Here is a 16,914-nt window from a genome sequence, read left to right as displayed (position 1 = left end):
ATTCTCAAGTGTGGTCCCACGACAGGCCAACATCAACACCACATCACCAGGGCACTTGTCAGAAATGCAAGTTCTTGGACCCCACCCTAAACCCACCGGATCAGAGACCCTGGGCATGGAGCCTAACCATCTGCGACTCTGCTTCCCCTAAGGTTTGAGAACTGCTGCTCTCGCCAAGGAAACGTGTCCCATTTCACTCCTCAATAGCAATCAACACCAGCTCGGGGCTGTGCTAAATATGAAGCATACGGGTTAAGCGTTTTAATTAGAGGAAAATGTCTTTCCAGTGACTTGGGTTTTTTTTTTCCATTTTTTTCCTTGCATTCTTGGGTGTGATTTATGATGTTTTTTGGGGGGGGGATAAATTTTCTTGTGTGGAAGTCTCTCAACTGAGTGTCCAGATGCAGGTAGCACTTTTCTAGAATTCAAAGCTGGGGAGTGTTGGGGTACGAAGCGACCTGGAAATGCCATCTGGTCCACTTCCCACACCTTGCTCGAATCCCTAGCAGCCCTGCCAAGTGCTGCTGGTTCGTCTGGGACATAATAAAGAAGGTACGCTGAGTTGCGTTAGTATGTGTCCTGCAGGTTGCACACGTAGCTCTCACATGCTGGGAAACTAAAGCCTGGTCATTGAGATCAATATGCAAAGCCTTGTGTCAATCCACTGCTATTACTAGTTCACGATCCAAAAGAGAAGATTCCAAAGGCAACCACAGGTCCTTCCCTAATATTGGATTTTTATTATATTGCTCATAAAATTGGCACACACCATTTAGTGTAAAAGTAGGATGTTGGAAACTATTTGACTTGTGCTTTGATGACTCATTTAATAAATAACTCTGAATACTTACTTGCATTTCTAGTGAATGGCACCTACAGTTGTATAGGTTTTAAGGGTGGGGGCAGAGAGGCATTTCAGAGGTGTTTTAATTTAAAACAGCTATACAATGTCAGAGTTCACTGTCTAAGCTTCAAAGTGCTCCAGGTCAAAGAAATGCTAAGACACTGAACATTTTATGGGAAAAAAAAATAAAAGTCTTAGAGTTCCTCATTCAGATCAAGAACCTATGGGTTGGTGTTACTCTGTATAACGTAGCTGCTTTGGAGTATAATTAAGAGGAGAACTGATTTCAAACCAGCATGCCATGCCCTCTGTCCAATACCATCATGGACCTTACTTTGTTTCCCATGACTCAAATTCTGTCTAGGAAGGGTGTGTGCGTGCGTGCTGTGTGTGATGTTAATTTAAACTTTAAGAGATTAGCTTGGTGCTACATACATACTCAATTCTAATTCCTTTGATTGTTCAGAAAATTGATTTCCTTTCTGACACACTTTAAAAGACTCTTTAGTATGGCCATATAAGTTGAAAATACAAAGATTGTTTGAGTGGGCTATATACAGAAATTCTATAAAACTGATATAACAAGTTAAAATCTGATCACTGAATCCCTCCTAATGGCTATGCAATTTGACAAGTATGTACTGAGTGGCTATTATGGGCTCAAAGCAAAGCAAAGCACACAGTTTTACCACGCATCTTAACCTTCCTGCCCAATCAGACTATAATCAACATTCCCGCGAAGACAAATTTCCTTCATCCAATTCACCTTTACTATACTGCCAACCCTCCACACATGGCTTTACGTGCACCAGAGATTTTTAAAGCACCTATAAAATCCTTAATCCTTCATTTCATATAGCAAGTTTTAAAATATTCATCTCTTTCGCCTATGGAAGTCAACAGAACAAAAGCCAAGGGACCTGAAGGATCCAAACTCCCTTCTCTTTAGATTTATTCAAACCATGCCTTTTGCCTCAGAGCCCTTGTAAGGATGGCAGACATAATTTAAATTCCAAAATCCATACCAGTTAGGTCCAATATCAACCAAAACATAATAATTTGCTGTAAGGAGAAGAAAGGAGAAGGGGGGGAGCTTTTACATCTGCTCCTCCTATCAAACTAGCAGCTTTCACATGTTCGTGTATAACTCTTTTGCATCCCCACTCCTCCCTTTCTTCCTAGGAGACTTTCTTCTCAATGAGGAATAGAGCAAAATTAGACATTCGGGGCCCGGTCCCAGTCCCGGCCATCAGTAGCAGCTTCATTAATCACTGTAATGTTCATCTTCACTTTTTCCCCCATTATTCAGAATTCAGGATCAGGGTCTGATCTTAACTGCTAAAGAGAAACTGTACAGGCCCAAGACAGCTAGCAATCATTCCTTCTTAATCATTATGCCTGAAGCCAATTATAAGACACTCGGTGGCTAAGAGAGGACCAGCCAGAGCAGTGTAACCCAGTATTCCGCAACGATCAGAAGCTTAAGTTAATGGGGAAATTAGATCTCCCTTGTGACAACTGCTTGTACTCATGGAAAATGCTGGGCAGGGAGTCTGTTTCCAGTGATGCTACAGGTGTCTGAAAGACAGAGTCAAAGAGGTGATCAGGGTTTATTTCTCCTTCAGCTTTCAGTTTGGAGGCTTAAGTGTTTACGTTCTAAGGATCAAGCAACTGCTACTCCCAGGGCTCGAGGATGAGCACGTAACACAGGGGTGGAAACAAGCACTGTAACATGCTACGTATCTAAACTGGAGTGATACAGTGGGGAAAGCATGGGATCCCTCACTTATGAGCAGTGTGACCTTGAATGGAGAGAAGATCTAACCTCTGTGATTTTCTTTGACCTCATCCATAACATGACGCTGTTACTGCTCACCTCATATGGATAATGCCCAGCACGCCAGAGATGCTCAATAAATGGACACTACTTGTAATCGGTGAAGGGTTCTTATGGTCACCTTTAGGGTTTCTTCCTATCTACAGTCACTTTAAAAATCTCTTAAGGCTGGTTTTTATCTTTCCTGGCAGAGTCGAATATTATCCAGCTCGGGGAACATGAATTAAGCCAAAGCTGATGGAGGTCAGTTAAGAAGACCCAAGGCCTTATAAAACTGGGAGCAATTTAGTCAAAGGAAATGCTTAATGGCTCTGGCTTCCAATGCTGTGAAATGTCCCAGACATCTACAAGGGTGGGAGCCACCACTGAGTGAAAGACACCGAATGGAGAAACCTCAACCCATGGAAGAGGAGTATTACACACATCACGCATATATAAACACAGATCAGGGATTAAGCAAAGAATCGGGGAAAGGAAAATTAAGAATGAAGCAGCAGGTCAACCCCCAACCCTTCCCACGCATTTCACCTGCCAGAAGTCCGCTCAGTACAAGGGCTGAGCTAGGGGACTGAAAGTATCTGCCAGCTCTAAAATGGATTATGTGGAAGTCAGGAGTATCAGTTTAACATGGGAAAAACTAGAACGAGAGGTCGCCTTTTCCATATAAAAGTTTTCTACGCAAATATCCTGTCTTTTAAAAGAACGAAGAAGAACACCATGTTCTTCTATCCCCAGCCACTTGTCTCGCATCAAATAAACATTCAAAATTCCTGAAACAGGTCAAAAGGCCCCAGTTCTGCTATTAAACGCCATTAGTTACTCCATTATAAACAATCAACTGGCTATTGATGAATGAGCTAGAAAACATTCTAGAACTAACCCACGACCTTAAGAGATTAGAAGCCCTTTCTATTCAATCCACTTGGCTGCGTGTTATAAATTACCACCTTGTATTTATATTATTAGGAAGCTGCCTTTTACATTGAAGGATCAATTTCCTCTTTACTGTAAAGACCGAACTACGCAGCCCTGGCATGGTGTGCGAACAGTTAAGTTACCACCTCAACAAAACTCCTGAGAAAAGAAGCCTCCTTCTAAGTGCTACAAATCATACTTTTCTCACTGTTAAGAAAATTCGAAGAGTTCTATTCACCCCTTCACCAGAGATCAACGCATTTAATCAAGAACGGCTAACACAAGCATCTGCGAATGGAAGAGAAAAAGGAAATTAAACGAAACGGAAACTTTGGTCTCTGACGATCTCCTCCCTCTGTCTTGCTTTTTCGGTAACGTCTGCTTAAGTTTTCAGCAGGCACTTTCCTCCGTCTTGGCATAATCTTACTTCTCAAAAGTGCTTGATGTACTGAAAGGACACGTACTTGACGAATGTTCATCAACTGACAGCACATCAACAGACCTTCCCTAGGATGACGGGGCAACAGCCAACTGCAGCCCTTACTAGGGGCTGTGAACATACGAAACGGTGCTAGGGAGCTTGCCAAAGTAGGCATGGCTCTTTTTCTGCAAGGTTAATTTTCTTAGTTAACCCATTTTGAGTGCTAAAGCTCCTCATGTTATCTCTCATGGCCCCTGCCTCATGCTCTACTGTAGCCAGAGACATGGGCTAAAGACTGTAAGCTTCTACTAGACCCCATTCCATCCATACTAAGGGTACACCCAGTACCAGCTAAGCCAATTCCCTTTAATACACATACTCCTTCTCATTCAAGTGCTCAGAGGAGGCTGAGGGGATGTTTAGGGAAGCCAGGAGGCTGGAGAAGCCACCCAAGAGTTCCATATACTAACCTCTAGGTGGATCTATTCTATGGCCTCACATACAAACCTTATAATATGGTCTAGGTGCTCATGACCTATTATTAAAAGAACAATCAGGACACAAAGTAACAATAATCTGTTATGGTTCCAATTTGCATCTACCTGCACAAAAAAAGATGAGGCAAATACAATGTTGATGTAAATACAACGGATGTTAGGGACCTGGGGTAATTTTTTTCAATAGATGTTTCTCAATTTTGTTCACCCAAATTTTTCAGTGACATTTTATAACCAGAAAAATACTGTACCTTCACATATTCAAAGAGTACTTTATTTCCCTTATTCTACTCATTTAATTGCTGGAGGTTTCCATGCATTTTTCTGTCTACAAATGGTCTATAGTGACCACTGTGATACTTTAAGGGGAAAAACCCAAATATTTTCTTAAAATGCCACCGAAGCATTTTTCATGAAAAAAATACAATTTTTTCCTATCAAGTATCCCCTTCAAATTGTAGCAACTTAAAAAGTATGACAAGATATGAAGAAAAGAGAAACAAGTTGCCGATAACCCCACTACTAAAAGACAGCAACAACGGCTTATCAAATGCTCTTCTTCCTAGGAAGATATGTATTGTTACAGGCTTGAGATCGTAACAGAAACCTCAACGGTTAACAACTGCATATATAGGACACCATGTGGACAGACCAGAGTCCTCATAGGACATTTAGACCCATTTCCTATTTGTCATTATTGTAAGTAATGCTGTGATGAACACCCTTGTACAGACATCTTTCTTTCCTTGAGAGAAATACCTAAAAGTAGAATGACTAAATCAAAGGGTATGAATGTTTTCAAGACTTCTGACACATTGACCTCTAGAAAAGGTGTGCCCACATAACACTCTCTCTGAGTCATATTTATTACAAGAGTTTCAATGGCTTGGCCAATTCTTTCAAGGGGAGGGGGGCTGGAGCTGGGCAGGGACAATAAACAAGAGAGGCCTGGCTGGCTTGAGAATTCCCCCAATCAGCTGGGAGGCAGTGCTAGATCAAATACGCCCTTTTCTTTGCCTGGACAGATAGACACACAGAAGGAGGGTGGGCAGAGAGGAACAACAGCGTTCTCCACTCCCAGGCTCAAAGTGCAATGAACCAACAAAGTAGATAAAAGCCGTTCAGCTGAAGCTCTTCCATTTTATTTACTTGCCTCCAAACAGATCAGCTGCTTCTTGCTGATGCCCTGACTTCTTAAGAAGTCAAAGCTAACAGCAGAGGCCCACAGCGCTGGTGCTCCGGGCTCGGGGCGCCCTGCAAGTTGCACAAGCATTTCCAATCCGACGAGATAGCCAATGCTAGAGCCACGATTGGTCACACTTCAGATAACAACTCAAAAGGCAGAAAACCTTTGTCAATACAGAAATGCATGTGTTTTGTCTGAGCTCTTGATTTGATTACAGTAAAGCTGCCAGTGGTTTTTTTTTCATCAAGGTTCACAGAGAGATTATGAAAGAGTTAGCAAAAATGCCCGGCATTTTAGTCCCCTTCACATGGAAGGAAAAGAAAATAGAATTGTAAAGAAAAGAGGAGTAGTGCCTTCCAAGGAAATCAAAAGACCCTTAGCATTAGGATCTGGAAAGAGCGTGACATTCACAGGATGGCCAGAAGGCCTCACACCTCTCTCTCCAGTTCTGAGCTACGCATCCCGTGAAATGCTGTCCACTGCATTACAGCAGAGGTTTCAGAAAGCAACACATTTTTTTTAAATGTCTGAATGGATCAAATCTGAGGTGAAGATTAAAAAAGGAAGCCCTAGGATGTTCTACATTCTACCACATGTTCATTTCGGAGGATATTTAAGACTTGTTTTTTTAATAAACGTAAAAACCTCCCGGGGGGGGGGGGGGGTCTTGAGTCAGTCAATATGGACGTGCAAAGGACAAGAATAAGACCACGTAGTTGAAAAAATAGTGGAGGTCAGAGGTCAGGAAAATTCCAGAAATTTCAGCCTAGCTAATGGCCATGAAGCCTAGTCAGACGCATTTGCCTTTTAAGGTGAGTGGCCAGCTTCCTCCCACTGAGGTCACTGCTTTCATGGGCCTGTGAATGCAAATGCCGTCAACTCCCTGCGCCCCCACGCTGGGGTCAACTCCCTGCACCCCCACGCTGGGGTCAACTCCCTGCGCCCCCACGCTGGGGTCAACTCCCTGCGCCTCCACGCTGGTTTTCCGACTGGCCTAATGAAGGGATGGCCCGTGTGAACTCTGGGAAATTTCCAGTCAGTGATTAAAACACAGATTTGGCTAAATCTGCAGAGTGCGACGAGTCCTGCCTTTGTGAAATGATAGAAAACAAGGGGACTTGAGGGCTTAAGGGAAGGGTGGCCACTTTGATTTACACTTGGCCTGTGCAGATAGATGGGACAATTATTTCTTTTATGTGCGTTTTAAGCTAATTCAGAAAATTTCTACTATTATTCGAGTTAACAAGCTTCAGGCTCATGGGAGGGTTTTCAAAGACCTGGGGAAAGTAGTGGAGTTAAGAAATGATAGCAGGAAAATAGAGGGTACCAGACAGGCGGCTAATTAACATCTTGTAAGACCTTTCACTAAAGCAGCTGGTCTAGTCACATGTTTAGAAGATTCACAGAATTTTTAGAACTGAAAGGGTCTTTAGAGAGCATCTAGCTCAACCCCCTCATTTTATGGATGGGAAAACTGAGACCCAGTTAATTGCCCCAGGTCACAGTGGGTTCACAACAGAACCAGGCTGACAATTCTATGCGCTCTGCCCCTGAAGTTACTACATTTGTTCCCTAACACGAGGAATTAACAGAGTTTTTGCAATGGACTAGCCTCAGACAGCTCTATTTCCTTAAGATTTCTTTAACATGCAAACCGTTTGATTCGGAAAGTTAAGCAAAAATGTATTTTCACACTTGTTACATCATTTTTACTATGTGATTCAGAGATATATTTAACGTGGCAGCTCTAATCTTCTTAATCTATTTGGGTTGTTTGATTGAACCATGCTTCTTTTAAAAACAACTAGTCTCTCACAAAATGCAACGTTTTGGGGTGGGCCTTTATGTTGTGGTCCCAAAACACGGATTATGCCCCACTTCTATTATTTCTATTCCTTTGCCTGGCGATTCTTTCAAAGCCCCCTGAACTGAGCATCTGATTAGCATATTCATGAGACAACCAATTCAGCTATGTTAATTAGCAGTTCTACTTCAAAAAAAAAAAAAAATTTCTCCCCAGAACTCACCAAGAGGGGGAGCAGCTAGCTCTGCCACTCTCACTTCCTGGCTCTAGGTCTCCAGCCTAGGACAGTACATTTCTGGTTTGGAGCATCCCCAGTTAGAGAGTGGAGAAGGGGGATTACGGTGTAGAAAAATAAAGAAGTGAGACCTTAAACTCAGACATACAAGTTTAAAATAGGAGAACCCTGAGAATTTTGGTGGGGAGGGATGCTGCCTAAGGAAGTATACTTCTGTACTTTACCCAGGTCTGAAAACACACACATGCACACAGTTCACAACCTAAAAATGGATTTACAGACTGTATAATCTCTTTAGATGGGCAAACAGTAAAAAATTAAACGTGTACAAAAATTGAACATGTAGAACAAAAAAAGCCTTTAGAGATAAGGGAACTGGCCCTGAAACTCCACAACTGGCACTTGAACTCTGGAGCGCCTCGAGAAGGACAGAAATTTGAGGCAATGGGATGGTTTCTAGTTAAAGAAGGCTGACCCACTAAAAGCCTACGAACCTTATTTTTGTTGGAAAGTTTCTAAGAGGGGCACCTAGATGGCTCGGTTAGGTTAAGTGTCTGCCTTCGGCTCAGGTCATGACCTCAGGGTCCTGGGATCCAGCGGCTTCTCCCTCTCCCTCTGCCCCTCCCCTCCCCCACCGCTTGTGTGTGTGCGCTCTAATAAATATATAATCTTTTAAAAAAAAATTTTAGGGGCGCCTGGGTGGCTCAGTCGTTGGGCGTCTGCCTGCAGCTCAGGTCATGATCCTAGGATCCTGGGATCGAGCCCCGCATCGGGCTCCCTGCTCGATGGGAAGCCTGCTTCTCCCTCTCCCACTCCCCCTGCTTGTGCTCCCTCTCTCGCTGTCTCTCTCTGTCAAAATAAATAAATAAAATCTTAAAAAAAAATTTATAACAAGTTAGTTGTTCTGGCCTTAGAAAGAAGCAGTATCTCATAAACAGGACTTAAGTTTTGATGGTACAGGCAGATGCCTGGGCTCAGGGTCACCACTTTAAATTTATACCGTAAGCTTAAAGATGGCAAAAGATGCTCCTTTGAAGTTGCCTGACCTTGTGGGTTTCCATGTGTCCCTCTCCTATTTCCTCATGACTTGTCAGCCTTCTTCCTGCTACCTGGCCGCCCCAGCTTGGTTCTCCAGTGGCCATCTTGCTGCTCGGCCCAACCTCCTCTCTTTCATTCACATCAATTAGCTCGGGCTTGTCCTTTATAATGGCCTGGAAAATTCTTTGACCAAGCTCCCTGCCCTTGGATTTCTGAGCATCAAGACAGCCCCTATACAATTTCACTCAACTTTCTCTTTAGGCCTGAGGACAGCTGGGGGGTCCTAACTGCCATCCTTAAAAATCAGTCAACAAACACAGCACCCACTTGAGGATTGTGGTTTGCTGGATACCAGTCAACTGAGGTTTTACCATACAAAAGCATTTAATTATCTCAGAAAACCTAGTCTGGAGGAAATAGGCAACGTATCCGAGCTCTGTTTTGATCTCCAGACCAAACACATTTCAACTACTACTCCTTCAAAAGAAACTTAATCTGTGCTCACTACCTTTATTGTCTATGCCATATTTTAATTTGAAGTCAGAAGAAACAAACTAAAGTTTCATAATCATTTTTCATGACCAGTTTTGAAACTGATAAAGAAACAGTGTTAACACATTTATTGAAATGTGAAACCTGGTAGGGAAAGGTCAGAGAAACTGTTTTTCCGTCCTTTTTAAAAAAACATATGTTAACACTTACTGATAGTGTTTCTCTGTATGGCTTTTTAAAAATCACACACTGGAATCATACGAGTAATGCTATAAAACCATGGGGAGTGAGAAGGGGAAAGAATAGCTAAAGCGGCAGGCCTGTAGGCGAGAGAGGTCACCAATGTCCGTGGGCTCCGAACCAGCAGGAGACATATCCAACAGGAAATGGGGCGACTTGGAAGTGGCAGAACTTGAAAAGAGCTTTATCTCCACTCCATCATGCTACCAACAGGCTAGCCTTTTGTAAAGAGCAGGACTTTTTCCCTTCTAAATGCCCTTATTAAACCCCAAGGGGTCATTTTTATGTACCAGCATCTCAAGTTTTCAAAGATGGCCATCTAATTATCTAAGTATTCTCCTCAAAGTAAAAGAAAATGCTAAGATTACAGTCTTGAATGAGAAATGCCAGAGTCAAGTGAATACCAGTCTTTTCAATAATCACACTAATAGTTTAGTGACCAAGAGAGACAGAGGTGGCCTAATGATGTCTTTTGACAATAACACCCATCTTCACATGGTGTTAACACGTTGTTAAGTACTCTTTATAGTTACAGCATGTGGGGGGAGGGGGGCGTGGACTAATAAACAGGATATATGGATATATAAAACATTTTCATCCATCCAGAAAAAGGAGGAGATAAAATCAAGACAGAACACAATTTTGCACAGTAACTGGTGGTAAAATGGGTATGATAAATGACATGCTACATAGAGAAAACTTTAATTCAACTACATTACAAATTAAATATGCTCTCATGGTCTAGCCTGGGAACCTAACACTTATTAAATCGGTTATAAGTTTCAAATAACAAATCTCAAAAGCCAACATTCGAAATACAACCTGTTCTTTAGCTGGGGACTGCCTTATCAGCTATATAAATCTAATTTAGTCCAACTTCTCACCATGGTAACAAGCCCTTTGCAGAAATACTCAAAGACATTTCACATCTTGAAAATTTGCCTTGTACTTCTTCACCACACATAATGTCAAGAAAAGCATGCTTCAAAGGTACTATGTAATTAGAATGGCCTTTAAAACAGGCACAAAGGAAATCATTCCCATTAAAATTAAATCTACTTCATAACAATCTTCAAGCTGAGTGAAGAGCACCAGAGAAGAGAATCCTGAGGTGTTTTGGACCCCATAGTCTATAGTTTTTAAAGTCTATTATCTGTAACATTGCTTCAGATATGACTGAAGTGCCTCTCATTTGGCTCATATTGGCTATTTCTTCACTATTAAAAGACAGCGTGCATATGAGAATTCATGTTTGGCACATGGGACTGAAATGAGTTTGGTCGTGGCTTTACATGGACAGATGATGCCAAAGTGCCAGCTAAGGGATGAAGCCCAGCTTAACAACAATTATAAATATAGTAGCTACTTCTGGGTCATTGCTGTATGCAAACTCAAGAGCTGAATTTTAATCCTATCTATGTTCTACAGGGCTTCTAGGATTCTAGTTGTCTCTGGGAAATCCAGTTTGAAATTTAATATGAAGTCCAGCATCTGCAGAATCTCTATGCTTATTCTAAGTTTTCAGATGCCTGCTTTTTATTAGGGAGATTTTTTTTAAGTGACTTACGTCAACAACACTATTTTGTGTTCACCCAAGAAAATAAATGAAAGCCTTTAAATTAAACTACTTCAATCTCTTTTTTGGCTTCTTGTGACCATATTTCCATAATGCCTACCATACAGATTCTAGTGCATCCAGAAGGATCCTAGCAATGAAGCTGGAAGGCTAACTTGCCCTTAGGTTCCAACAAGGAGAATGTCTTGGGAAAAGACAGAGGAGCTCTGAAAAAGCAATCGTAGAAACTGAACTGTCCCCACCTCTAAAACATGACTTGCATAAAAGGTGTCAAACAAATTCAAGAACAAAGCACATACTGACGCTTACTTGGACCAAAGTTCCAATACCTACCGTCAAACTTCTTGTAACGGGAAGCAAAGATGGCCTGCAAGTGATTGCACTGTTCGCTGACCACACTTTTGAAATCATCTTTACTTTGCAGGCTATATTTCTCCTCCATCTCCTGAGAGCAGCAGGTATAGCCCTGGGGACAGATCTTCAAATGATCACCTGGAAGATAAAATTGTAGAACAATCAATCTCCATCATCATTCATCAAGTCCAAGAGGGAAGAGTTTGGCTTAAGTGCATACACTCTGCTTCATTTCCACCGGCAAGGTTCCCGCAAAAGCCTAGACATCATGTGTATCTGAAATGTTTTACTAAAACTAAAAACATCAAGGCAGTGGGCAGGCTCAGTTGGGTAGAGCATGCAACTCCTGATCTCAGGGTCGTGGGTTCAAGCCCCACGTGGGGGGATAAATAAACCAAAAACATCCATTCCCTTATGGGACAGCTAAAATAAGAAAGCCACCTACAAAAGACAAGAGGACGTTCGAATCAAGAAGATTGCTACACCACAGGAAAATCGGTGTGGCCAATAAACAGTATCATTCAAGGTCAACCCAAGGCTTTTTTTTTTTAATAAATTATTCCAGATTCTATGCTAAATACTGTACAAGTCATATAAGTGAGACATAGTTTTTCTAGCTTTTGGGAGTTTACATTCCAAGAGAAGGTACCCTTAACGAAGAATGATTTATAAAATACATGACAGGGGCGCCTGGGTGGCTCAGTTGGTTAAGGGTCTGCCTTCAGCTCAGGTCATGATCTTGGGGTCCTGGGATCAAGCTCCCTGCTTTAGGAGTCTGCTTCTCCCTCCCACTCTCCCACTGTGCTTCCCCTCCCCTCTAATAAAATAAAAAATAAAATAAAATACATGACAGCCAAAGACTGAGCAAACACACCAGTAGTAAGTTATACTGTGGGGAAGCAAAGGGGTAAGTGGATTTCAAGGGGTTGCTGGCCAAGAGGAAACAATGGGAGTTCGCGCTGGATAATTTCAGGCTGTGATAAGTCACAAAGTGTAATGGAAAATGATCCTCAAAGTTCAGATTTTCTCATCCAGCATCTCCTGTGCAGTTGTCAGACACTATTTGACCTCATAATACTGGGATATGTAGCCACTGATCCCAATATAGACTAATGGCTTCCAATAAATGTCATCTTCGTGCAGTGATGTAGTCCTAGGAGTCAAGAGAAGTGCCAAAAGATGCATCACTCCACAGCCACTCAACCCACAAGGTATCTCCCTCCCTCTACACCGACTATATTCTGCTTGTGGTTAGGACAGGAAGGTTTGGAGAGCCTTTTTTTTTTTTTTACTACTAGATTCCAAAGTTCACCCACACCTCGTTCCTCCTGCCACAGAACACAACTGTGCTTTGCAGAGACCATACCTCTCCCTCATAATGACCAAGAGATGTGGTGCCACTGAAAACTGCACCCCAACAGTTACTACCCCTTGAGTCACACCACCATTAACTGGTGTGATCTAATTTTTACAGATGTTTACAAGGATTCACTGACACTGTTCCTTCTGCTATTGCCATCCATGTTCCACATTAAGACGAGGGGTCTGAAAACAAATCAAGATCTCGGGAACTCAGGAATTAAGTATGTTGAAGACATATGCACCTGGCAACCATAAGTGTAAACAATAAATAAAGGGTTGGAGAATGATGAGCCAGTCAAACACCACCAATCACAGGAAATGAACTGGGCCATGAGCCGGCCATTGCTGCTTCTTGGCTGAGTGTGCTTAGTAGAAGAATAATCTTGACCTAAGATAGATACTGCAGTGGCTTTGGAGAGGTGGGGTACTGCAGATAAAATGGACTTAAGCAACTTAATTTGACTAAACTAGGATCGTCTATAGCATGTACACAAATATTACATAATCATACGAATGCCCGATCATCTTCCTTCCCAGCAATTAAAAAGTAGGGAGAATGTTACTGCCACACAAAAGAGGGGGGTACAGTAATCAAGGACTATTTAGGAAAGGGGGGAGGGAAAAAATCTTCAAACAACTTCCTCATCCAGAAACTGCTAAACGTTTCTTTTGGCATTTTTGAAACCCTTGGTCAACAGATCAATCTAACCAAAAAAAAAGGGGGGGGGGTAAGACTGTGTCTAAGAGTTTAGGAGTTGTGAAGCTGCAGAGTATCTTAGATCTCATTAGCCAAAGAAGGTTGCTAAGGCTCAATTTTCTGCAAACACCTTTGTTACAACCAAAAACAAAACTCCCTCTTCACTGGCTTAACAAGTTCACAGCAGGCCTTTGGTACTGAGACACATAATTAACGGAGAGAGATCCAGTTGTCTCCAGGTTTCAGGGTTGAGGATTTCCCCCAATATGGTCTTAACATGTGAAATAATATGAAGAACCCCAACTAGGACAGCACTTGCTGTAGCTGTATTAAATAATCCATCACACTCACATCCCACATAGAAAATTAATTGGAATGCTCAGAGTGAGAGCTTAAGACACGCAGGGCTATTTAAATGAATTATAAGAAGGGAGCAGCTACTTTTTAAGATCGTCACAGGCTAAAATTCATCACATGCTGGTTTTCAAACGCCTGCTAAGATTCCATTGGGGTATGCACTGAATTTCCAAGGCGAAACAATTCATGAGTTTGGAAAATAATCTACATTCACCAAATCTTAACAGGGTTCACACATATAATAAACCAAGGGGCCACTTAATGGATGCTATCGAAATAGGTTTCTAAATTCAAGGAAAAACACACCTTTTTCCCACCCCCAATGCATACACACACACACACACACACACACACACACACACACACACACAACCTGAAGCCAGAAAATTCAGAGACAGCAGGAAAGAATAATTTCCTGTACTTTAGAAGGTGCTAGACATTGAGGGGTATAAAATGACCCACGGGAATTTTACACTAAGGAGACACCTTTCAAAAATGGGTAACAGCAATAAAAGTTACCAGTAACCTGCCAAACGCCGAGAGCACCATTTCCACTCACATACACGTACACTAGAGCATCGAAAAGGCCCAGTGTGTCAGGACGCCTGTGCGGCTCAGTTGGTTGGGTGGCCGACTCTTGATTTCAGCTCACGTCATGATCTCGGGCCCATGGGATTGAGCCCCACATCAGGCTCTGCGCTCTGCACAGGGTCTGCTTGTCCCTCTCCCTACCCCGCTTGCGCGCATGCTCTCTCTCACAAATAAATAAGAATCTTTAAATAAATAAATAAATAGTCCAGCACGGCCAGTGTACTCTGCCCATTTCATAGCCATCAGGAGCCCTTAGCAGGGCCTTCTGGAGACCAGCTTATACCAGAACACTGGAGTACATATTTGTTTTGGCAATACCTAATAAGAGAGAGTCCACTTTCATTTTAGAGAGAAGGTCTTTCCAGGAAGACTTTGTCTAATGGTAAAAGGCTCTCCTTGTGTAAAGGACGACAACAGGGTAGACACTTGGCTAATGCTTCTGCTGTCAAAGTTGTCTTCCTCTCTGTTCCAAGAAGCCTACTCCAACAGGCCACTTTGCCTATGTAGCCTGGAATGCACCACTTACTCTGTCTGCATTTCTAAAAAGCATTACTTGAAAACGTAATCTGACATCCTTGCCCAAAGCCCTGCCTGAGACACACACAGTCCAAGACACACTTGTGAATTAAATCCCAAGACATACATACGCTACTGGGGGCTCAGTGCCGTAACCAGTTTCGGCTGATGAGAAATATGAGGAAAGGGCGGGGGGCAGTCTTGGTGCGTTTGAAAATGGAATCTGAGCTTCACATTCTCGTAAGAACTCGAACAACTCATTTGGTTTTTAAAATTTAGAAGTGTCTGGGTAGCACAGTTGGTTAAGCATCCCACTCTTGGTTGTGATCTTGAGGTTGTGGGATCAAGCCCCATCTCAGGCTTCATGCTCAGCAGAGTCTGCTTGAGATTCTCTCTCTCTCCCTCTGCCCCTACCCACCCCACCCCCCACATACTAGCTCACTCTAACCCCCACATACTAGTTCACTCTAAAAGAAAGAAAGCTTTAAATAAATAAATAAAACTTGACTATTTCTAGGGCACCTGGCTGGCTCAGTCAGAAGAGCACTCTTGATCTTGAACTTGAATATTTCTACTTTAAGTACCCAAAATGGTTTATATTAAAAGGGCACACGTATTATTTGAAAGACATTCTCTTTGTCTGCGACTGCTCCTAAAATGCTGTGTCTGAATGAGAAATGCCTTTCTTTTCTTTCTGGAGATCTCCTTTCTAAACCTGGTGATCCTTTCTCATTTAGGAAAAGAAGGAGCAATGTTTTCTTCGGGCTGAGTGAGCAAGCACCGGGACAAGAGGACCTGATATGGGACAGGTGCGCAGACAGTGCAGGGGTAAGTACTGGGCATGTGCCTTTTTTTTTTTTTAAAGGGCCCTAGGTAATTCTGCTACATACACTTCCATAAGAATTAGTACTTGAAACGCTTAAGTAGTAGACCAACAGAAGAGCTGGGAATAGTCGTGAACCAGTTAGTCCAATGGCTCAGGTGAACAGCGGGTCATGATCTACAACTATTCTTTGTTTCCTCTATTTCCCCAGCTCAACCTCCTCCTCCCAATGACCCTTGTGGGTGCAGGCTTCTCTCCATGTATCTCCTCCTGGCTGCTTTCACCCCTTTCCTCCCCCAGACTGTTCTTCATCACCCTCCTCCACAGCTTCGGACCGCACCAAATATGAACCCGGAGGCTTTTTTTTTTAAATTTGTTGTACTTATTTAGAGTTCCCTGATCTTCATTTAAAAAGCAGGTAAGTTGAATGCTTTATGGTTTTCTAAGGAAGCACCTAAATTAAGTTGCTTTTTTTGTACACGGCCCTTGATTCGTTTTTTTTTCTTTGTGGGTCAGTGGCCTTCTAAAGAAAAAAGGTCCCCTAGCCCTGTCCTCGGAGGCTTGGATGAGATTCAATGAAGCGTGCTTTTAAAGCTTAACTCTATGTCATTAAAAACAAAAAAAATCACTCGAAAGAGCCAAACTTTTTTCAATCACACCAGCTCTATGTAATTTCTCTTTAGTCTTGATATCAATGCCTTAGTTTTCAAAGCTGAACAAAGACAATCACAATAAATTACTACTCGATCCTGCCGAGTGTGTATTTGTCCCTTTTTGGAAGCTCTTCAAACCAATGGCTAAAGAAGCAGGCACTGAGGATGAGAAATCTATTCGATCCTTTATCAGGACTCAGTGGAAAACAATCTGTGGAAATGCGCTTTCTCGTTTTATCTCGTTCACTTCCTCTTACCAAAGGCTGGCTCTGAGGTACAAATGGGGTGCAGCCAATGTCCATGGATTTTCGGTTGCTCGTACCCACTCCCCCCTAGAAAGTGCTACAAATGGTGAGCAGTTCTCAGGCCAGCTCTCTGCTTATTTACTAAAAACTCGACTATTTTCACCTGTATCTTACAACCACTTTCTAGGTCATTCTCAGAAAATTCATTTTGAAGTCTGACTAGATGCCAAG

At 42.4% G+C, this 16,914-nt stretch overlaps 1 protein-coding gene across 1 annotated transcript in view; it reads right to left on the bottom strand.

Moving 5' to 3' along the window:
* The window catches only part of GPC4 (glypican 4), a 104,645-nt gene that overhangs the window by 20,896 nt on the left and 66,835 nt on the right, over nucleotides 1-16,914 (bottom strand). Inside the window, exon 2 of the mRNA XM_032428274.1 lies at nucleotides 11,419-11,577. Within this exon, the coding sequence (XP_032284165.1) occupies nucleotides 11,419-11,577 (159 nt within the window). The remainder of the gene's footprint in view (nucleotides 1-11,418; nucleotides 11,578-16,914) is intronic.

Source organism: Phoca vitulina, unplaced genomic scaffold (assembly GCF_004348235.1).
Source record: "Phoca vitulina isolate PV1807 unplaced genomic scaffold, GSC_HSeal_1.0 scaffold39, whole genome shotgun sequence".
NCBI lineage: Eukaryota > Metazoa > Chordata > Mammalia > Carnivora > Phocidae > Phoca > Phoca vitulina.
The sequence above is the reverse complement of the archived record's forward strand: the minus strand, read 5'-3'. Positions and strand labels throughout refer to the sequence as shown.